Raw genomic sequence first — 23164 nt, 5'->3', positions numbered from 1 at the left:
AGAGGCCTGGTAGACAGGAAAACGAGATCTCCGCCATTAAAAAAATGAGATGACTGCGTAGGTGATACAGTTAAAACGTAGGACATAACGAGGATGGTTAGGTAGGTAGTAAGAAGGTACAAAAGGGTGGTCATGCCTAGATAAGTATTATATTTTGTAGGTAGATATACCTAATTATGATCTTAGCTAAATTCTGATGATTACCGTACCTATCGTATTGTGCAAATAACCAAATCTTAACGAAAGCCTTGCAACGTAAACGAAAGTTCAACATGCTTATTATTATCTGTACATACCTACCTATCTACTACTATTATCTGAAACGCTACAAAGCTCTACATTTACATTTAAGCTTCTCTTTTGGAAAATAAACGGTTGAGTAGGTAAATAACTAGCGGCCATAAAACAAACATAACAATTTAATCAAGTTTGATCCCAACAAACACTCACCTACTCGACTAAATATTTTTAATATCATAAGGGGGACTTCACACGGCTCTTCATTTCCGAAAAACACCACATTTCGTGTCAAGAACACATTAGATCAAATACATTGGACATTTAGATACGTCAAAACATGTCCGGTCGCGGCGAAAGTGAGAATGGCGTCCAGATTTCAGCGCATGCGTACTGTACATAATACACGAGGGTGCAGTCTTGCGGTGCACAGAATAGATTATGACAACATGCATAGGCAATTAGTGCGGATGTTTATTAAGTAATGTGTCCTGCAGTATAAAAGCGGTGTAGAACGAGGTACCCTGTGTTCTTTGCATAAGGTACCTTTTATGTATTTAGTGTAGGGACTTATCTACCTATACCTATAACCTTCCCATACTTCCCAATAAGGTACGAAATATGGTGTGGAATGGAGATATAGCATATCTCTAGATTTTTTAATCAATATTGGGACATTGATAGGTTACAGACACAGCACATTAGATATAATGTAAGTTATGCCCGGAGCTCGGGCGTATTCACGCCTGTAACGTACTGGAGTGGATAAAGCCGTAAACACGTCACAAAAGATGGATAGGTAGGTATTGAAGAATTGTCTAAATATTTAGAAAGGACTTATCCTTTAGTCAACTATTGATAGGTACATGCCCAGTTAAGCAGGTGATAAAATTTAATGATTATGATACTCCAGACCAGGAGAAAAGTATATAAATAACAAATTTAAGAGAACCTTTGATGAAAAAGATTTCCATGATTAGTCATTATTCTTTATATTCTCTATACGAGAGATAAAAAGGAAATCCTCCCTATATCATTGTAAATATATGTATAACAACACAGACTAGTAAGAGATACTACGTATAACAAGTAACGGTAATTAAGGGTGAGGTTATTTAGGCTTAAATAAATAAAATGAACAAGACAAGATTACGATTAAATAATGAAAATCTATTAATCTACCTCAGTATTTGCTTGTGGTGTAAAATCATTGAGGGTACTTTGAGTAAAGTTGCGCCCTCTAGTAGAAGTTTATGGAATTAGTATAAAACATGCATGGTAGATATTTTAATTTGTTCCTAGCGACACTGGTAAAAACTTTACAATGGCAACTTTGATCAAAATGTCAGTCAAATCAATCAAAATATGGCTTTTTGGCGGGAGGCGGGAACGGGACAGTTGCTTTCTTCATTGAATAATCTAAATAATTAATACGAAGTGGTGTTTTGTGGTTAATGATCGCATTAAGTTAGTCGGAAGACATTCGCGAGTGTTATTATATTGGAGTATTCAATAAACAAAGTGTATCTGCCTATTTTCGCTTCGTGTCAGGAAGCCGCTTCATAACTCAAAAGTTTATGCGGACTTTTGAGTTAATTCGTTTGGGGTTCGGAGTAGGAGTCTACTCCGAGGGTGGGGGCTTAGGTTTCATCATCATCACCTTTCATCATTTCATTAATCATCAAGAAAAAAAATACGTCAGACATGGCTGTATGGGCATAGTTCCCTTTGCCTTACCCTTCGGGGAAAACCAAACCAAAAAAAAAAAAAAAAAAAGTGGCATGTTGTGCTGTCTGGAATGCGAAATTTCATGTTGTGAAACGCAATAATTTTTATTAAATTTGGTTTATTATGCCTACTGGCCGTGCTGTCTTGCTGTTGCGGCGTCTGTCGACGGGGGATAGCCGGTTGAAGAATATCAACTTGAATCCTAATTGCACGAAGGAGCAAGTTCTGCCAAACCCGGTCTGTTGTCACCGAGATTTGGGCCAGTCTAAGAGGTATTCTTATCTTTAAATACAAATAGCAATGTAGGTTATAGCTGCATGTAAGTTGGGAGACGATTGCGTAGCTACAAGCTTGTTATCAGCCGTAGCATTGCCTGTCTATTTTGGTCCTGTCGAGTGACCTTGTTTTGTTTACTAGCCATGTTTACTAGAGAAAGGCGCAACAACTTGCACAATTAATTATAATTTAGAACCTTATTGACTAGATTTCCTTAGAGTCTATGTTAATTTTATCAATACAGTTAATAAGTTGTGGTTACTGACCCTGTTGTATAACTCAAATAGGTACAAAACTTGGCATATTTTATCGTCCATTAGCATTCAATGCATGGTTACACGCAAACATCGTTGGCAACACTTTCAGTACCTACTGTCTTAAAGAAACTTTTACATTCACATAAATAAGAAGTATAAAAATATTACCTGGATGATGTACTATTTAGAACTGTATGTTATGATGTAATAATATGCTAGTGACTAACTAATGTAATTCTGATGTCAATTTCTTATTGGAAACAGTAATGTACATTAACAAATATTAACATCCATATAATTTATGATTAACCATATTAACAAAATGTTGCTTGCAGTCCTTTAAATCAAAGAACAGAAGATATCATAAATACCTAATATAGTTTATTGTTTTAATGTTTATTAAGAATATATTCAAAAGGTAAATAAATGCATAATCATTATATGTATATTTTTTTAATTTAACTTTCATTAAATCATCACTTTAATTCACTAACAATAAAGGTGTCTATTATTTTTACAACAGATTGACTACATTGACACCAAACAATTTAAGCAAACCTCAGTTGACAAGGAGTTTAAGCGACAATATAATTAAAATGGCCACTCCAAGCAATGAGAAGCCACCAGATCGACCAAAACACACTAACCAGCTGATCTCTGAAAAGTCCCCATATTTGCTGCAACATGCTCACAACCCAGTGCAGTGGTACCCCTGGTGCCAAGAAGCTATAGATAAAGCTAAACAGGAAAACAAACTGATTTTCTTATCAGTTGGTTACTCTACATGCCATTGGTGCCATGTAATGGAGAAAGAATGTTTTGAAAATGAAGATGTTGCTAAAATAATGAATGAACATTACATCAACATTAAAGTAGATCGAGAGGAGAGGCCAGATATAGACAGAGTTTATATGCTGTTTATCATGGCCACATCTGGAGGTGGTGGCTGGCCCATGTCTGTTTTTATCACTCCTGACTTACGTCCCGTCACAGGTGGCACCTACTTCCCGCCAGAAGACCGCTGGGGGAGACCAGGCTTCAAAACCATTCTCCTTTCCTTAGCCAAAAAATGGAAGGAAAACCATGCACAGTTTGTTGAGGCCAGTGTCAACATCTTGGAAGCCTTGCAAAAAATAACTCTCGTTGATCCAGAGACATCTGCATCAGTCCCTGGACAAGCTACTTGGGAGAAATGTGTCCGCAGATACATGTCCATCTATGAACCTGAATTTGGTGGATTTGGTACAGCACCTAAATTTCCTCAAGCTTCCATTTTTAATTTCCTCTTCCATTACTATGCCCGTGATAAATCTCATCCTGAGGGGAAGAAGTGTTTGGAAATGTGTTTGCACACTCTCACTAAGATTGCTATGGGAGGTATACATGACCATGTCTCCAGCGGATTTGCTCGGTACTCAGTTGACAATGAATGGCATGTGCCACACTTTGAGAAAATGTTATATGATCAGGCTCAACTAACAGTTGCTTATACCGATGCTTTTCTCGCGAGTAAGGATGAGTTTTATGCAGATGTAGTTCGCGACATAATAAAATATGTGAACAGGGACTTAAGGCACGAGTCGGGAGGATATTACAGTGCCGAAGATGCTGATTCTTACCCTACTTTCGGTGCTCCTCACAAGAAAGAAGGAGCATTCTGTGTTTGGGAATATAATGAAATAAAATCACTTATTGGTGACAAAAAGATTAAATCTACTCCTTATCTCGATATTTTCTGTGAGTACTTCCATGTTGAAGAAGATGGCAACATTTCTCCTGAGAGCGACCCTCATGAGGAGCTCACTAATAAGAATGTTTTAATTATTTACGACAGCAAAGAAGATGTCGCTAAAAAGTTTGACTTAACTTTGGAGGAGTTTGATAAAGTAATCTCTGAATGTACCGAGATTTTGTATCAAGCTCGTCAGAAAAGGCCGCGTCCGCATTTGGATAGTAAGATGATCTGTTCTTGGAATGGTTTGATGATTGCTGGTCTCGCCCGAGCAGGACAGGGTTTGGGTGACAAGGACTATGTGGAGGATGCCATCAAAACTGCAAACTTTGTCAAGGAACACTTGTATGATGCTTCTGCTAAAACATTGCTGCATTCGTGCTACAGAGGTGATGATGGAGCGATTGCGCAGACGTAAGTATAATTTGGGAAAGACTATATTTGCCTGTAATTGAAGCTATAAACAAAGAAGCTTTCTATTTTAAAATTTCAGAGAACAGCCAATCAAAGGCTTCTTAGACGACTATGCATACATGATCAAAGGACTACTGGATCTGTACGAGGCGTCTCTCGACGCCGGTTGGTTAAAATGGGCGCGGGACTTGCAACTGAAACAGGATGAGTTGTTCTGGGACCCAGTAAATGGCGGTTACTACACCTGTTCCGCTGAGGATACCACTGTTGTGTTGAGGTTGAAAGAAGGTAAGACGTATTTAGATTTTGCGAGTTTCGAAATGTCACAGACATGTAATGTACATGTATGTAGTTGAACAAGGAAGAGGTCAATCGAGTTCACGTTTTTTGAAATTAGTATTGCGCTCCAAGTCGTAAAAGAAGTGAAGTAGCTGCTAAATAACTATTGCTTTTCCATTTCACAGACCAGGACGGCGCAGAGCCATCCGGCAACAGCGTGGCATGTCACAACCTACAACGCTTAGCCGCGTACGCCGACAAGAGCGCAGCTCCGGAAGGCGGCGAACGCGAACGTGAACAAGCCAAGCGACTGCTTCAAGCCTTCTCCAAACGCCTCAACGACTCCCCCACGACCCTGCCCGAAATGATATCCGCTCTCATGTTCTACAACGACTCGCCTACGCAGGTTTGTCTTCATTAAGATTCATTTGACCGTGACCTCGACAGCGGCAGTAATTAATTTTGAATTACGAAAGTTTATAAGGCAAAAGGATAATGTAAGAAATCAGAAGGTCGTTAACGGCTAAATTAGGCGCTTAATTACAATAGGTCAGTTGATGTAGCGCTACCGATGCGAGTGTTTGAATTGATTAATTAACGTGGAAGTACGCCAAGTTTGACGCAAATATAAATCCTTAGTCACGTATCCTTACGGTAAATGTTACATAAATTCCGTTAAAGGCCAAAAAAAAATTTGCAGATATATTTTACAATAAATTGGTTTTTTTTAGGTGTTAATAGCCGGCGGACAATCGGACCCTCGCACCATGGAGCTGATCCGCGTGGTGCGCTCCCGGCTCCTCCCCGGGCGGGTGCTCGCCGTGGCCGACCCCAGTGCTGAATCTTCCGCCGGTATGTCTGAGATACGTGAGTCTTTGCTGCGATCCTTATGAAGCACGCCCTAGAACTCATTTACTCAAGTTAGATTTAAGATTAGTTATTATTATTTAGCCGGCAGGCAGTTTTAAACAACTGATGAATGCTACTTATCTCTACTTATTTGGTTCTTCCATTCTTTGTATATTTATCAAGTCTATTTTTAAACAAGTATTTTGTCGAATGACGAACGAGGCGAACGTCGTGTCTTATAAGGAGGTGAAGGAATTGGTCTTTGACAGATAAGAATGGAGAATGCTACACCGTCAAGAGCGTGGCTCTTAAATTAGTGATGATTTTGTCAACATTTTTTTCGTTGTGTTTTAGTTAGCAAGAAGCTGATTTGTAGAAACAACAAGAAAAGCATGCAACTGTCATGAAAAGGAGATTTTTCTTTTGTTTAAATCTCGAAACAATTATGATATCAGCTGACCTCCTTTGTACTCCAGCCAAATAAGGCCTCTGAATGTCACATTAATGGCTTCATGTTTGGATCATAGTGAAACTAACATTTTTTATTGTATATAGATTTTTCCATCTGTTTACATTAGAACAGCCGTCAGCAGTAGATCAGTGTGAGATTTGATCTTGTATATTGTAATTTTGTTTATTAAAAAATAATGATTGTTGTTTACTATTTTTGCAGTCTTAAGCCGTATAAGGGCAGGCGACGTACCAACGGCGTACGTATGCCGCCGCTACGCTTGTTCGTTGCCCGTGACAGACGTCAAACAGCTCGAGAGCTTACTTGATGAATCGTTGCCTGCGCCCGCTCCCGCCTCCGCCGCGAAATAGAATCTCCATACGTAGCTGGGGGGATAAAAAGGCCGCAACAATATTGCAATTTGACACTTGCGCATATGAAAGAAAGTGTGCAATGTTAACAAATGTCAATTACCAATATTGTTTTTGTTTTTTTAACCCCCCTGTTTGTAACAATGTAATGTAAAGTATGTTCAGTGTGTTTTTTGTTGTCATGTGGCTGAAACGGTTACTGGTTTGTTTTTTGTTTATATTTTTTCATAACTGTAATGTCGCAAAAAATCAGATAAAATAGTACTCAGTTTAATAATAAATGATAATAATAAAGCACTTTATTGCACACAAATTTACAAGATATTACTACAATTGTAATACTATCATTATTGTAATACTATATTGTATAATCATTATTTTATTATTATTATTTGTCTTTTACTATAATTGTAATGTATTTTTTAACTGGCAACATTGTTAACATTACTTTTGATTACAATTATAATTTTTGGTAGTACTTTAGAGTTTATAGAATCTTCTCTGCTTATCACTCTCATACCCACACTACTAACAATCGCGACCAATGTTGCCAGTTAAAACGAAAAATGTTACTAAAACGGTTTGCCCTGAGCGTATTTAGCATTACATTGTAATAAAGTCTTAACATCTAGTCCAATAGGAAGCTCTCATTTTCACAGCTTCAAAGGCATAATGAAGTCATATTTTCATTTCTTTTAATCATGTCAAATATTATTATTTATTTTCAGATTCTCACTTCATATTACAAAAAATAGTTAGATTTAGTTTTTTATTTTTATTTCTCATTGCCACATTGTTTAAAATACCTAGTATATAGGATTATCTATGCTTAGAATTTTGTTAGAAGTTATATCTCCACTTTATTAATATATTATGGAAAGGAAAGAGAGAAAAAAAGAGATGGGGGATAAAAAACAAACTGACACCTTGTCACTTGCAAAATGTGATGGTTTAATCGATTGTTATTGCTTTTTATCTTGACATGACTACTACAGCCGATTTTTTTTTCAGACTTTATGAATATACAGTTTAGTACTCGAGTGAATCTGCTTAAACATCACGAAAATTTTGAAATATATCTATTTGCATTAAATAGTAATTGTCGTATGTTACGAACATCAGTCAATAATCTTTGATAACCATTATTGTTAATGATAGAAATAAATAGCTGTATACGTTTTTTAAGTTTCATGTACATTTTCAACTTCAGACACAGTATTTTCCTTCAAAGCAGTAGCTGATCATTTAGTCGCCTAGTCGGCCAAAACCATCGTCTGCACATCTCTAGTAGTCATGCCATGATGTTATACCAAAACATATGTTGGTCAAAAATTGGAAAATTTTAGTCTGATGTGATGTGATAGCGTAGCGCGGTATTTACTGTTAATGTAGAGGTACTAACCAGTAGCCACAATGTTTAATAATATGTAAGTTACCATAGCAACCTAGTTAACAGAGAATGTCAATTGATTAAAAAATGTAATGGTAATACATTGAGCAAACCATTCATAACAATTGATTATTTTCTCAGTTTTTACGCAAATCATCACTTTATATTGCTTTTCAGTTTATTACACAAATCTTCAAAGTCAATTTGTATTTACTTGGAATATAAACTGTGAATCCTCAAGTGGACTCATTAGGTTATTTGTTAACTATCTATGTCGTATCCAGTGTGTGTATCATTTTCCCATTTGCGATATCTTAGTGTCTAACGCTAAAGTGAAGAGCCTTGTGGAGCCTCAGGAGACATCGGGCGATATCGCCACACATCGCGCATCTTACCTTGCGACTTTGCCATATATTTGGAACGTTGATGCCTCCGGGGTAATATGGGGGGGGTGTTGTTGTGTGTTGGTGGGGCTTTGGTTGGTTGTGGTACTACCACTTATTAATGTTAGGACTAAAAGCCATTTATTTTTCTGGTGGTACGACCATCGTAAAAAAATAAATGAATTTGGTAGTCCTACTAGCAGTCCAGTTATATCACCTCCACGTTCTCTGTTAGATAGGCATACAATATTTGAGAGTAGCTGAGTACCGTTATTAATATAATCATTAGTGTGTAGAATATAATATTGTGTATGTCATAAAATGACTTAATAATGTATAACATAGACCCAAAAATTGATCTTATTTATTTGAATTCGAGCTGTTAACAAAATTTTTATTGATAGTGTTGTCATTGCTTGAAGCAAAAATTATTAGTCTTATATTTTTGTGATATTTTAAATAAAAATATTGTTAGAACTTCTTGTTTTATTGCAAAAAGGTTGTAAAGAAACTAGTATTGGTCATAATAATATTTTTAATTTCATAATAATTATACATCATACAGGACATGGTATGACAATTAAACAAAAACACGGATTGATCAATAAGTTAAATTTTTGATAATGAATGCCAATGCAAAAAATATTTTAATAGATGTATAATGTTACATTTGATTTCCTATTACATTCATTTTAGATAATGTTAAATCCATTAATATATTGTTACATCCATTTTATTCTAACAATGGCGAATGGCAGTAGTCTGCACAACAGCAAAAGCATAGTACAATCCGACAAGTACCTAAGGTATCTTCATAAAATAGATGATGGTGCAGAAGTAGCTTGTTATGCGCATGCATGTTGTACACTCTGAACGACAAATTCAAGCCAACAAGTGATTTAATGTTGTCGTTTGTTTTGTTACATACTATTCTATGAAGATAATTTACCTACTGGTGTGATTATACTATAGCAAGTACGGATACGAGTCGGCGGGGAGGGAGCCATATTTGTTACAATTCATATGTATAGTACCTATATAGTAGTGCATGCACGGTACATTGAATACTTGGGGAATGGGAACATCGATGCCACGTATACATACATAGTACACATTTAGTGTTCAATCATACCCTTTAATTGTATATTAAGTTTTACACGTTTCCGTAATTTAACGCGAATTTGATTGTCAAATTAAAATAAGATGATTAGATTTCAACACCGCATTAAGATTTTATCACATTTTTTCCGTATGGACTAATAGTTCATTATTTTAGATTTGATAAGGCTCGGATCAAATTACTAAAATTATTAAATGCAAACAATAATAGGTATATTGTTCTTTCATACCGGTCAAATGTATGACGAGCGCTATCTGTATAGAACATGAAAATATCAGGAACTGTTTGAAATGATAGCCACAATTCCGGCAAAAGGCCTTTTCAATAATTATAACATACTTATAGTACAAATTACAGATTTTAAATACTTCATAACTTTACTAAAACCTGTATGTTTTTAGTAGAAGCTCATCACCATTCCACACCAGTATAAATAATGATTAAAAACTCAAACAAAAATAATCTACTCCAGAATTGTAAATTCATACACCTAACTACAGTTTAATACAAGTCATAAATATTAAATATCACATTAAGCTAATGTCAGTTCAGTCATAGGTTACGAACTACTAAATCCTTCAACTTATTAGCACTTGAACGAAGTGTACAAGAGCGACGATATGTGAATATGTTAGAAAACAATGTTTCATATTGCAACTAACACCATGTGACACCATGCCATGGTTTAGTCATTGCAGAACCTCATTTTGATCTTAGTACATTTCGTTCCAGTGCTAACTTTACTAAGTCCTAAAACAAACGATATTCACAATTCAGAATCCTTTCTTTACTACAGGGGGTGTCGAAATGCAAACGATATAAAACAGCGAGGTAGATAGAAACATTTGTTCTGACAGCAAACGACACAACTGCTTGCGGCATACTACAATCAGAATAGTAAGCTAATCGAGATATTTATACGTGTATAAGTGAGTACCTAATACAGTACCAAATAAGCGACATACTTAATAAAAGCTTATAAGTGAGCGTATCAGCAGAGAAATACAGACGCGGGTTGAAATGAATTCAAGATTGCAGTTGCACCCTGTTGCCGCATCTGTTTAAACACAATTTTAGTAACTCTGTAGTATAAAGGAAGAGGAAATTTTTACTATCTGTCGTTGCATGGTTGCTGTTCTGATTGTAATATGCTTGCGGTGTTCATTCACGTCGTAATTAAATAAAAAAATAGCCCACGCGTTAGGAAATATACCTGTATTATTTATGAGCTTACTGGCACATGTAAAAATCAATTTCAATATTTAATTTATTAAATACCTTTCGAATATCTACAGAATTATATTCACACTTTTTTGTTACAAATATTCACAACAGACACTAAATATTTTTGCGACATGTAATTAACTCAATGCATAATATAACTAAGTTTTAAAGCGGGAATGCGATGCACCCACGACGTCGCTCAATAAAGCAAAGTTCACAAGCTTTAAATAGTTTAAAATAATGAGAAAAATAGTTGACAAGTTCAGTTCATTTATAATATTTTTAGTTCGTGTTGCCGAACTATGGATAGTTTTACAACCGATAGTTTTTATCTTAAAAAGAGCATTATAGTATTGATAGCTCAAAATTTGACGATATTATGGACCAACTGTAAGATTATCACCAAAGTATAAGCTGTCTGAAGCAAAGTAGTTTTGTGGTATATAAATTTGATACTATAATCTCAAAAAATCGATAGTCCAAAGAATTTATAGTATCACTAGCTTTGTTTCTTCTGTGAGCTTCGATAGTATCGACAGCTACCAAACTATCGATTGGCAACACTATAACATAATATTATTACGACTTCCGACTGTTTTACGGAGAAAATCTACATAACATTAAAGCTTAATTCTAACAAATTCGTGAATTATACGCAGAAACCATCGAACGAGATGAACCAGTGTCGTAGTCAGACTTTAGATCTAAATATATCGCCCGTAATATAAGGGTCTACATTCTTTGAATTTAATTCTGACTGCGGCCCTGCTTTAAGAATTCCATCAAACATCTACTTACTAATATCACGAGAGGAAACATGACTTTTTTCTTATATTACTTCAACATCCGAAGTATACTTTTTCTTTGTATACCAATTGAAAGCAATTTGAATATAACAGGATAGGATGTAAAACATCGGATATCCATGATATTGTATACATTTTAGAATATCTTTATTTACTGACCGTTTAAGAGACGTCGCATTCATATTCCAGAACCGTTTTGTGATAGAAGAGAAGATACCTGCAACAGAAAAAAATATATAATGTTAGTGCTTGGTTTGTAGATGCACACACATTACAGCATTTACTGTATCAGAATATCATTAAAAACCTAGACAACTAGGTTAGTTACGAGTCGTAAACTACTACAGGACCTCCATAATTTGAGTAGGGATGAAACATCTGATTGATGATGGAGAGGCATCAGAATCAGACAAGAAGTGGGACGTATTTATTCTGTTTACGATTAATTAAGTATACAACGCAAATATAAAGTAGTAAGGCCGCCGATTGTAATTCTATTTTTATTTTGTAATTGTCCTGTATTGTTTTGTAAAGTAATATACACATACCCTTCGCTGTCCAGGACCTCACGCAGCGACGCGCGGGTGATCATGTGATCATCGCACTTGAACCAGCTGCCCTTCATCTGTCGCACGTACGCCGTGTAGTGGCCGGCATCCAGCGAACCCAGGTGGTTCACAACGGCGAACAACGAATAGCGGTTATCCTCAAATATGCCTTCGGGAGCATTATTGTTATCCGCCCCTCCGACGTCAACAGCTCGACGATGCGACGACATAAAAGGAGTCATATCCAACTCAGCCGGGAATGATACAAACGCAGATATCTTCCTGTCAATCTGCGAGGAATGCTCAAAGCGTTTCAGGTGAAAGCTGGCCACGATCGGCAGCGTTTCTAGGGTCAGTTGTTTCGTGGATTCGCGGTACACTCGGCAGTTGGAGCACTTGATTTTGGCTCCGGACCCGAGGTGTTCGGCCCGTGTGAAGCGCTCCAGGCAAGCCTGCAGAGATCCCGGGCCGGCCACGTCCAGACTGATGTCCCAGAATGGATCAATCGTGGTGGAGACTCCCGAGCACGACGTGCACACCACGTCGCTCTGCAGTCCCCCGGTAAATATCTGATCGATAATACAATTGCAACGACCGTTCTCTTTCTTCTCGGTATCTTCGACGCCATTCATGCAATGCCTGAAATGATACAGCAGAAGGTGTTGTTACAATAAGCATTAATTATACATGTGATACCGTTAATGCAGTTTTGAAATCAGATTAGTAACAGACTGATAATAAATTCTTTATCCAAGTTTGAGGTGATCGAAATCACCGGACGTTTTCATGAAAAATGCCATGACGCGAACAAGTGTTCGTAACGCGAGTAAAGATGAATTTATAACAATCGTAAGAAAGCACGTAAAAATACAGAAAAATATATTATTTCTAGTATTGGTAGACGTAGGCATATACCTATATAATTTCAAATTTAAGTGTGCGAAAGTGTGAAGCAGTTACCGATGCAAAACGTCCAATGTAGCTATGAAGAACTCGTGAGCATCCTGTTGTTCATAGCCGGCTAAGTGGCGCGCGTGAGTCCATATCAGGTGCAACAGACGGTGTAGAGTCAGCGGAGTCTTAGCGCCCGAGTAGAACTCCTGAAAATATGTACGAACTTTAGTAGACATTCAAGTCAACGACTATGTTATGTCCACCTATTTTAAGCTGCGATAAATAATTTAACTTATCTATAACTTTGAATCGTTACGTTAGGTGAATTGAAAATAAGACGTACAATCGTAAAGAGATATCTTCTAAAACATCAATTTACCTACTAACAGGTATCTATTATAGCAATTGTAAAATCATTCGCTTTAAGGACAAGTTTTGCTACAAACGTAATTGAGATCATGGAATTACGCGATCAAAACTACTGATTGAAATTCTTGACTCTAACGATCCTGAAAGTAGATAAATAACAAACGAACAATGAAGCAGACATTATACGTCATCGTACATTTCTAGGTAACAAATTCGCATCGAAATTCCCAGGTCTCGCTTCCCGCGCGATGCGCCGTCCGTAGGTCTTGAAAATCAATACGAGCTTATTGCGTCGTGCTAGGTGCTATTTTTACTTTACCTGGAACAGCTTAGAAACCTCGCAAACGAGGCATTTCCCGGTACCCTGCGCTTTGCATTTGTGTTTCTCTCCCAGAAAATAATCCCTCAAGAGCGGCGTATGGATCAACGTCTGAAACGAACAAATTGGCTGCAGAATACTACAAATGGAAAAGAGAATTCAAAATTCGTAGAATATTATTTTTTTAAATTACAATTTTGTTGCAAATACCAAACTCCGTATAATCTGTGGTAGCCCTGTCGTAGAACGCGTGACTTACATCGTAGTGTCACGGGTTCGAATCCTAGCTCGAGCTCTAAACCATAGATTTCGACTTTATGAGTTTGAATTTATGTTTGGATTATCGATGTAATTGATATCACGTGGTTTCAAGGATTTGTACCCGGTTAACAGCAATAGGCTCAACTCCTATTACCTACATAGAGCTTAAACATACCTGGCGAGTGGGTGTAAGTATATACCTCTGCCTACTCCATCAGGGATACATGCGTGATGTTATGTTATGCAAATATCCACCAACTGAATAAAGGAGTTTCGCATAATAATAAATGACTAGATTTAAGAGGAATAACAGGCAAACTTAACAGGATGTTTTATAGAGGCTCTTAATTGAAATAATGTATTTTCCTGATGATAGGTAGGTACCTACATTAAAAATAAGCATCTGTTTAATAAAACGTTTAACAACTTCCTTGCCTATCTTTGGAAATACTACGTCGGAGGTAGGTACGTAAAGTTTAACCTATAATTTGATAAACTAAAAATAATTCAGTTCGCGTAGGTATTTGCAATAACTAATAAAATAACGTACACATTTAATGTTTATATTAGCTGTGATATCAGTTGAATAAAGTCTTTTTGAAGTAATTAGGTTTTCAGTAGATGTGTTACTGTAAAAGCTCGAAGTACGGTAAATCGTAAAATTTACCAAGCGATGGTTATAGGTACTTTTATCACCAAATTGTTTTTCAATAATTGGGGTTGGTGCAGTCGGTCATCGACCTACAACTCACACGACAGAAGAAATCATGTTTTTGTGCACTTACCTGGACAATACAGTTCATAAAGCAAGTAGAGCCCAAATTCTGTAAGCCTCTGAGCCCAATGGTGGTGTGTGGGCTTATTATGCGCCGTTTGCGCAGACGCCGTAGCGCCATAGCTTCGTTGTTATTGGGCAGCCATGGCATGAAGGGCATACCTATTCCCAGGGACCTAGACAAAAGGAAAGTCGACTTGAACTCTAGGCTCTACAAGTACACCAAAGGTGCTATTACATGCTGTTATTATTTCTTGGATAGAATAGAATAGTTATCTATTTCGAGTTTTTATTTAGACCTCGGCTTTTGGGCCTTGTGTGGTATAGTATATATGAGATAAAATTAATACAGGTACCTATTACATATTTAGTTACTCTAGCCATAACCAATCAAAATTAGAATCATATTTGGCCTCAATCTTATAATATATAAAGGTTAAACTTATTAACCTGTTCAAATATTCTATCAAGTAAATTCTTTGGCTTTGCTTTCATCTTGAACACCTATGATAAATTATACAAGATCAAAAACGTCAGATTTAATTAACCAGCTGAAGTATTGGTATAGTCCCCATTGGTTACATATGTCACCAATGGGGACTATGAGAGAATTTGATGATTTTTAAATACCTATCTGATTGGTGTCTCTATAAATAATCAGTTTTATGCAATCATTTAAATTAGTTTATATAACAATTAAATCAAAAAGGTACCTATATCATGATAGCGTATGTTCTATACACTCATGATATTTAAGAATTGTTTAACCTCTCATATGCCGAGATACCAGACACAATAGATTTTACATTGTGTCTGGTCGAGATCCGCGTTCCGGCATTTAAGGGGTTAATAGATAGGTATTTTATAAATTTCATAAAGTAATACTTACTTGGCCTCTTTTAACCGATTTGACTGAGCAATTTCAGTAAATTCACGGTCATAGATGTAGTCCTGGCACTGAGCACAGAAGACATTCCCATAGCTGAGGTCCACATAGAGGAAATGCTTCTTAATTTTGGAATGGTCTTGAATGTGACCTCCATAGCAGGCAAAGAAGATGCAATGGAGGCAAGAGTGCATCCGTGGGCCAGGCTGGCCGCAGGTAAAGCACAGGCATGATGTAGCCTATGCAAGAGAGGGTATATTTGAAATGACATACTGAATAATGCCTTTCCCTCTCCCTACACTGTCCCAGGCCATGCAAGAACGTCACAAATTGTATTGGCTAGGTAATAAGATAAAAGTAAATATAAGTTGATAATGATAAGTATTTGGGTAAGAATCATGTGCTAGTTACATACATACTAAATATCACTCCTGTTGCTTATTGGAGTAGTTGATATTTGAATAAAATACAATAAGTCAAATAGTAGCATAGTTCAAAATTATATGACAACATTTTATGCTTAACAGGTGGTGAAAGTACATAATGATTATAAAAGTATTAACAAACTGGAATAAGGTTGTATTTGCATAGTGCCTTTCAGTATTCAAAGTGTGAAAAACAATGAGTGCATAATTTGCATTCATTCTCTGGTTTGTGACTCATGACCAGCTGGTATGTGATCAAAGAGCAATCAGCTGATTACCTACAGCTGACAGTTTCATTTCAAATCTAAATGAGACTCGTCATATCCAGTTATCATTGTTTGTCATTACGATAATATTAATTATTAAATTGCGTCTTACATAAAGGTCCTATATCTTCGGTTCTTTGAGATATACTTGTACTATAACTTACCTTATAGCGCCTGGCTTCGTACGAGGTACAGCATACAAAAAATGCATGCACAATTCTATAAGGATTTGTACCCTTCGCAGCCTTAAAATTACTCAGATGTATGCATCCATTGTCATTCATTATTTCGGCTGTTAATTAACACCGGTAAAATCGGATTCAGAAGAATCTAATCACTGTTTTATATTAAGTTCATCATATTATAACCAAGACACTGCTTGCCCAGATTACTGGATCAACACAAAGAAATTATTAATGGTATTTTTGAGCGAAAAGGGAAGAAACGAGTTACGGCCACGGGGCGTGTTCTGCCACTACGATTTTTTTGATAGCTTCCGTTAAGTTCAGATTTGACGTATTTATAGATTTAATTCACTGTTTGATAGCTCGCCGTAATATTAAAAACCACGCGACAATGTCGATATCACTGAACAAAATATTTTTTTCTCATTAAACTCCAGTTTCCCGTCGTTTGTCCCTTAAAACATAGGGTTGCCATAAACGATTGACTGAGATTGAATCAATTGGTGAGTGATTACGTTCGAATCGATTTTTCTAATCAAATGTATGGTATTATAGTGTTGTCAACAAGTTGTCAACTACGAGCGGAGGAGACCATAGACATGGAGGAGACTCTGAGAGGAATGGGCTTTTTGGCGGGAGACGGGAACGGGACAGTTGCTTTCTTCATTGAATAATCTAAATAATTAATACGAAGTGGTGTTTTGTGGTTAATGATCGCATTAAGTTAGTCGGAAGACATTCGCGAGTGTTATTATATTGGAGTATTCAGTAAACAAAGTGTATCTGCCTATTTTCGCTTCGTGTCAGGAAGCCGCTTCATAACTCAAAAAAGTTTATGCGGACTTTTGAGTTAATTCGTTTGGGGTTCGGAGTAGGAGTCTACTCCGTGGGTGGGGGCTTAGGTTTCATCATCATCACCTTTCATCATTTCATTAATCATCAAGAAAAAAATACGTCAGACATGGCTGTATGGGCATAGTTCCCTTTGCCTTACCCTTCGGGGAAAACCAAAACAAAAAAAAAAAAAAAAAAAAAATCTGAGAGGAATGGAGAGGAGACTATGTTGTTTTTTTTTACCAAAGAGTTTTGTTGTTTTTATATCAGTCAACAGTAGGGTTGCAAAATGAGTCTTCTTCGTAAAAGTCTGGGAAAAAGGAAATGTATAAATTGTCATCATGAAAATGTCGTTTGCATATCTACTAGGGCCATTGACTTCCGGTTTTAAAAGATCTACCTTGGCAGATCTTCGAACACCGGAAATCAATATCGTTACCGTTAGAAAAAATATGATAGAATTTACGTTTACAGTAATTATTTATTTATAGACTTTCAGTGTTCGAAAAACTACCAGCTTACGCTATGGAGTCTTGGAACGCGTGCTTTAAGGACTTTGTCCGTTCAGCCGGGCATGTTTGTGTATAGTGAATGTTCGGTGGTGTATCATATGGTGTAGTATTATAACGTAAGAAACTTAAATCTTCATAATACTTCATAAAATAATAGTTGAAATACTACTGTTTTGGGAATTTTATTTGTAGAGAATAGGGGAAATCCATAATACGTGTCTGGCAACCCTGTATGTTTGTTTCGCACCAGTATTGCCAACTTAGTAGATTTTCCACTAGATCTGGTGGTTTAGACATGTGGTTCGGCGAAAAAATATTAGTTTTAGTGGCTAGTGGATTTTTTAGTGGATTAGAGTCCTTCCAGTTAGCGGTAAGTGACGAATTTAACCACTAACACAACCGAATATGGTTTATGAGTTACTTGAGCGAAAGAACCAATATAAAGTTTATTTATTAGTACATAATACATACAATAAGTTTCATATTGAGTAAGATCAAGATGCCTAAGCCACAGTACATCCAAAAGTTTCGTGATTGTTGGTTACGTGACCCAGTTTTAAGGGATTGGTTGCAAATAGTCGAAAGCACTGGTGATCCAGTTGCTAAGTGCAAATTATATGGTATATTATTAAGGAATCATTCTTAGTAATAATTGAATAATTTACCCTGTCTCTAGCACGTCTTTAACTACGACGCGGCGCTAAAGAGGGGGAAAAAACATCCCACGATCTGATTGCACTGATTCGGCTTTGGGTTGTCTAGTGATTCTATAGTCTCTGCTTACCCCGGTGGGAAATAGGCGTGAGTTTATGTATGTATGTATTTTATCTAGTGAAATTCTGGTGGTTCGAGATTCGAGAGATTTGGTGGGCTGGTGAAAATAAAGTTGGCAACACTGTTTCGCACTCGCAGCCAGAAGCGTTCGTTCGCGTACCTACTTTGCGTCGTTTACCGCTGCTGTCATTAGTTTGAGGTTATCTATGAAAATTGAAAATTTTTGTTATTCTTGATAATACAAACAAACATCGACGATGTGGTACTTAACTTCTGACAACGATCCTAGAATACTGTATGTGACACCGAATAATGAAATAACCATAGGAAGAAGCGTTGATGCGCAGGTTTGCAACTTTGCTATTTCTGATGATGCATCGATCAGTAGAAAACATGCGACTCTGGCAGTTACGGAGAACAAATTGTATTTGCAAGACATGGGATCGAGATACGGCACTTTTGTTAACAACATGACTGAAAAAGTTGGTGATTCGAAGGTGAAGCTAAACAACAATGACATTGTAAGGTTTGGCAAAATCAACAGCGTCTGGAAGGTCCATGCAACGAGTTTAGTTACTTGTACATCTACTCTTAAAGGTGAGAGCTTACAGAACTTGAAGCTGTGTTTGAGTAACTTGGCAGGAACCTTCAAAAGTGAGTGGGATGACACTTGTTCATATTTAACAATGCCTGCAATTACTCTCACCATCAAAGTTGTCCTAGCATTAGTGCAAGGTTCCTACATTGTCACAACTGAATTCTGGAGCAAGTGTGTGGATGCTGTGAAAAATCAAACATCACTACCAGATCCCTGTAAATTCACACCTCATGTGGTGGAGTCTACACTGAACAAAGAAAATGTTTCTTTCTTTCCAAATGCAGAGAGAAAATCGTTGTTTGCTGGAAAAACAATTATTTTCTTCTCTAGAAGACAACTTGACATGTACAAAACTGTATTGACACAATGTTCTGGCACTGCTTTATTACTGAGTGAAACACAGATGTCAAAGTCTTCTCTCTGTGAACAAAATAAGATAGTGATCCAGTATAATTTGACCAATAATACTTCTCAAGAAACACAAGCACAAAGAAATCAAATCAATGACATTATAAACTATTTGAAAAGTAAGGGAAAGAGAATCATTGCAGATGCTGAGATTGGATTAGCTGTTCTCTATTGTTCAACTGATAAGTATTGCAATCCAGATTTCAATTTCTCAACTGAAGTAATAAAACAAACACCTGCTCAAAACACTAAGCCAGGACATGTTCTGGCTCAAGAATCTCAAGAACCAACACAAAAAATCAATAATGAAAATGTTGTGATAAATGAAACTTTGACACCTGCAAGCTCAAAAAGGAAATTAGAAGATGATGATGAAGCAAAAGCTAATAAAAAATTTGCCTCCAATGTTAGCCACTCACCTATATCTAATAATGAAAGTGTTAAAAGGAAATTTAGCGATGACAGCAATGAAAATCTGAACCCAAGTAAGAAGATGGCTGTAGACAATGATGATGATATCTTTAATTTCCAGAACAATTCACATGAAAATGGTAATGGAGATAAATCTGAAAAATTACTGAATTTTATCAAACCAGTACAAAACAAACAAAACAATGGAAATGATGAGGATGATTTGTTTAACTTTGTTCAAGATGAAGAAAAGAATAAGGAAGCCGGAGATACATCAAATAATACAATGTTCAATAAGATTAATTATATTAAGAAAGAGATGGATGCTGAGAGTATTCAAGGGAAAAAGCGCAAGTTAGATGATAGTGTAGACATATCAGCTTTAAGGGGTTCAAAACTTAAAGAACTTATGGAAAATCAGGCCAATTGGTCATCAGATTATAAAAATGTAAAAGTTAAGAAAGAGGATCCTGATGAATTAGACGTCAAAATGAATGATCTAGATTTAGGTACAACTATAATAACAGTGAGAAAAAATTTAATTGTCAAAAAGGAACCAATTCAAATTGAAGAATCAGGTGATCAAGGGGGAAAGCCTAAGAACTTCAAGAAATTCAGAAAGGTGTGGCCTGTTAAGATGCAGGTTACAGTAATCCCCAAGTCATCCATGAGCATTGTCATTCCAGATTCACTTGCTGAAGAGATTACGTCACAAAGCTACTAATTTCTATGTTATACAATACTTTTTTATTCTTATTAATTAGTTTAAGTACAGTACTTGTTTTGTAAACAAATATTCTATTATGACTCTTGATTTTAGCATGAATGGAAAGGAATAGCCACTATGATAATTATTTTGTATAATTACATTTATTTTCAATAGTAACATTTGATTCACTAATCCTCTTCTTTTTCTAATGCCTCTTCATCACTTGAGACCTCCTCACCATTCTCTTCCTCGTCATCCTCTTCCATGTCTCTGGAAAAATAATTTAATTTTTACTACATTATAAATAATTTTACAATACCAAAAGTGAAAAATGGGTTTTTCCATATTTTACTTCACTGGTCCCCATAAACATAATTAGTATTATTAGGACTGGTTGATGTAATTACATTATGCCATAATTACATAATTGTGTTATAAAAAGTAATTGTGATCACAAGGACAACCGGTCATGCCCATAACATAAAAATATTTGTCCTTCCTTCCAAAATTAAATATGTAAATAACATTTACCCAATGTCATTCACTGGGCCTCTCTTCACGTGAACTGTGCCATCAGGTGCTACTCTAACAGTACTGCCAGGTATTGTTGACAGCTCGTCTTCCAACACTGTAAAGTTCTTGGGCTTCTGGTGGTGTAGCTTTGGTGGTACAACTGTATTTGATGGTCCTGCAATTTGTAAAGTAATTTCAAAATGGACAACATGGAAATTTCATTCTATTGAATGTAAGATGTAATTTATAGGTATTCTTAATGAACAGACATTTAAACTATAAATACAGGTACATGTATTTGCGTTGCCTAGTGGCAGTGCCATATGAGCATTTAAAAATAACCAATTTATACTTACTCAATGTAACATAAAGAGGCAGAGCCAAAGACAGTGGTAGCTTCAAAGCAATGGACCTAATGTTGGCTTCTCCTCCTGGGAATTTAGTGTGGAATTGTTGAACCAGGGATAGTATATTCTCCTTTACAGCTTTCTGTGGCATGCCAGTATGGCCTACAATAATAGTCGAAGTGGCGCCCTCACTGAGGCGAAGCATTGCTGTACGTAAACCAACATCAATATCTTTCTTGAGACTAGTTTTCTCATTTATCCTGACAGGTATCAACATATTGTGTTTTTTAAAGAACATCTTTCCAAGTATATGTGACACATGACTCAATATCCTAGAGTCCACCATGATAAAGTCATGTTGTGTAAGTAGGCGACGTTTGAGTTCATACTGATCATATTCTACTCTAAGTTGCCTCATTGGAATGACAGTTTTAACCTGTAATGTAAATCTCCATATAATACAAATCACAACAGATGAGAGAATTATAGTAAGTTGATATTGATGAGGTTGATTATAAGATTAAAAACAAATTTAATTATTGACAATTCATAAGTACTTACTGCAGTGACACCAGCATTACGAAGAAGTTCTTCCCAGTGGTCCACTGTTGGTTCATGGTCAATCTTCTTGCCTTTTTTCAAGTCTGGTGTTATCAAACAAACTTCACCCGTTGACGCAACTGTTGTGTGAGGCAGCACACTGAGAAGAATAAATGTAAATTTAATAAAGTTGTTTTATATAATAAATAACCTCAAACAACCGAGACAAAGTAACTGTGCTATTTAAATGCTTGAAGTAAACTATAATTGACTCTATACTTACAATTTAACATTTCCTTTTGTGTTTTGTATTTTAATACAATTTATTTCAGCAAAAATTGGCGTTTCGTCTTCAAAGATTGTATTTTTCTTCTTGTAGTGAACAGTCAACTGTTGCAATGCGTTAAGAGATAGATTCACAAGCTTTTCCGTAATGCTTTTAGAGGGCATAACGTATTTAGTTTTATTCTTCTGTTTAATGTCATTTACGAGACTTTGGGGTTCTCTTGCAATTTGATTTTCCTCAGATAATAGTTTGGTCGCAATTTCTTTCACCGGCTTCGATTTAACCTTCTTTTCTACTTTGGCAGGCTTCTGCAATTTTTTCGCCTTCATCTTCTTCGGCATTGCCTGTTTTACAGATATCATTTTGTTACTTTTGCCCATATTTATAATAATCTATGAAAATACTGAATAAAAACACGTGAGCTGAGCACAGCCGCGGCGTGTTCAAATTCGCAACTCAAAATTGTCAATGTCAAAACTGACAACGCCTTTTTTTTTTGTTTTGGTATTCCCCGAAGGGTAAGGCAAAGGGAACTATGCCCATACAGCCATGTCTGACGTATTTTTTTTCTTGATGATTAATGAAATGATGAAAGGTGATGATGATGAAACCTAAGCCCCCACCCTCGGAGTAGACTCCTACTCCGAACCCCAAACGAATTAACTCAAAAGTCCGCATAAACTTTTGAGTTATGAAGCGGCTTCCCGGCACGAAGCGAAAATAGGCAGATACACTTTGTTTATTGAATACTCCAATATAATAACACTCGCGAATGTCTTCCAACTAA

The 23164-nt window shown here is 36.3% G+C and overlaps 4 protein-coding genes and 1 long non-coding RNA gene across 7 annotated transcripts; 2 read left to right on the top strand and 3 right to left on the bottom strand.

Moving 5' to 3' along the window:
• Positions 1-1619: 1619 nt before the first annotated feature.
• On the bottom strand, positions 1620-17469 carry LOC126368814 (uncharacterized). The gene is made up of 2 exons (XR_007566636.1): positions 17364-17469; positions 1620-1897 (listed from the first exon to the last, which is right to left on the bottom strand). It is a non-coding gene; the product is annotated as an uncharacterized LOC126368814 (long non-coding RNA).
• Positions 2013-8844, top strand: LOC126368792 (spermatogenesis-associated protein 20). 3 transcript variants are annotated; one of them, XM_050012945.1, is made up of 6 exons: positions 2013-2237; positions 3022-4644; positions 4724-4932; positions 5109-5329; positions 5655-5775; positions 6446-8844. In XM_050012945.1, exons 1-6 carry the CDS (start codon positions 2089-2091, stop codon positions 6592-6594), a joined length of 2472 nt encoding a protein of 823 aa, XP_049868902.1. In that variant the 5' UTR covers positions 2013-2088; the 3' UTR covers positions 6595-8844. The 3 variants fall into 3 exon arrangements, with proteins under 3 accessions (XP_049868902.1, XP_049868901.1, XP_049868903.1); XM_050012944.1 differs by having other exon boundaries at positions 5655-5790; XM_050012946.1 differs by lacking the exon at positions 2013-2237 and adding an exon at positions 2882-2916 and having other exon boundaries at positions 5655-5790.
• LOC126368795 (ubiquitin carboxyl-terminal hydrolase nonstop) lies at positions 9072-16930 on the bottom strand. The gene is made up of 7 exons (XM_050012950.1): positions 16425-16930; positions 15573-15808; positions 14694-14859; positions 13648-13758; positions 13026-13165; positions 12066-12704; positions 9072-11734 (listed from the first exon to the last, which is right to left on the bottom strand). Exons 1-7 carry the CDS (start codon positions 16542-16544, stop codon positions 11680-11682), a joined length of 1467 nt encoding a protein of 488 aa, XP_049868907.1. The 5' UTR covers positions 16545-16930; the 3' UTR covers positions 9072-11679.
• A 1233-nt stretch (positions 17470-18702) lies between the features above and the next one.
• Positions 18703-20883, top strand: LOC126368794 (nibrin). The gene has a single exon (XM_050012949.1). The coding sequence runs from the start codon at positions 18823-18825 to the stop codon at positions 20704-20706; it is 1884 nt and encodes a 627-aa protein (XP_049868906.1). The 5' UTR covers positions 18703-18822; the 3' UTR covers positions 20707-20883.
• On the bottom strand, positions 20828-22838 carry LOC126368797 (ribosomal L1 domain-containing protein CG13096-like). Its single transcript, XM_050012952.1, has 5 exons — positions 22375-22838; positions 22113-22251; positions 21561-21987; positions 21223-21379; positions 20828-20961 (listed from the first exon to the last, which is right to left on the bottom strand). Exons 1-5 carry the CDS (start codon positions 22755-22757, stop codon positions 20880-20882), a joined length of 1188 nt encoding a protein of 395 aa, XP_049868909.1. The 5' UTR covers positions 22758-22838; the 3' UTR covers positions 20828-20879.
• Between the last annotated feature and the right edge of the window lie 326 nt (positions 22839-23164).

This window comes from Pectinophora gossypiella, chromosome 8 (genome assembly GCF_024362695.1).
Source record: "Pectinophora gossypiella chromosome 8, ilPecGoss1.1, whole genome shotgun sequence".
In the NCBI taxonomy this organism is placed as follows: domain Eukaryota; kingdom Metazoa; phylum Arthropoda; class Insecta; order Lepidoptera; family Gelechiidae; genus Pectinophora; species Pectinophora gossypiella.
This window is presented reverse-complemented; position numbering and strand designations above follow the sequence as displayed.

What these genes read in the sequence shown, in the direction of transcription:
- LOC126368795 (XM_050012950.1), bottom strand. Translation starts at nt 16,544, where the DNA reads ATGAATGACAATGGATGCATACATCTGAGTAATTTTAAGGCTGCGAAG. An exon ending in ACGAAGCCAGGCGCTATAAG is followed by an intron (nt 15,809 to 16,424) that starts GTAAGTTATAGT and finishes TCTCTTGCATAG; the next exon opens with GCTACATCATGCCTGTGCTT. An exon ending in GAGGTCCTGGACAGCGAAGG is followed by an intron (nt 11,735 to 12,065) that starts GTATGTGTATAT and finishes TTTCTGTTGCAG; the next exon opens with GTATCTTCTCTTCTATCACA.
- LOC126368792 (XM_050012944.1), top strand. Translation starts at nt 2,089, where the DNA reads ATGCCTACTGGCCGTGCTGTCTTGCTGTTGCGGCGTCTGTCGACGGGG. An exon ending in GATGGAGCGATTGCGCAGAC is followed by an intron (nt 4,645 to 4,723) that starts GTAAGTATAATT and finishes TTAAAATTTCAG; the next exon opens with AGAACAGCCAATCAAAGGCT. An exon ending in TGTGTTGAGGTTGAAAGAAG is followed by an intron (nt 4,933 to 5,108) that starts GTAAGACGTATT and finishes TCCATTTCACAG; the next exon opens with ACCAGGACGGCGCAGAGCCA.
- LOC126368797 (XM_050012952.1), bottom strand. Translation starts at nt 22,757, where the DNA reads ATGGGCAAAAGTAACAAAATGATATCTGTAAAACAGGCAATGCCGAAG. An exon ending in ACAAAAGGAAATGTTAAATT is followed by an intron (nt 22,252 to 22,374) that starts GTAAGTATAGAG and finishes TATTCTTCTCAG; the next exon opens with TGTGCTGCCTCACACAACAG. An exon ending in GGCCCAGTGAATGACATTGG is followed by an intron (nt 20,962 to 21,222) that starts GTAAATGTTATT and finishes TTATTTTTCCAG; the next exon opens with AGACATGGAAGAGGATGACG.
- LOC126368794 (XM_050012949.1), top strand. Translation starts at nt 18,823, where the DNA reads ATGTGGTACTTAACTTCTGACAACGATCCTAGAATACTGTATGTGACA.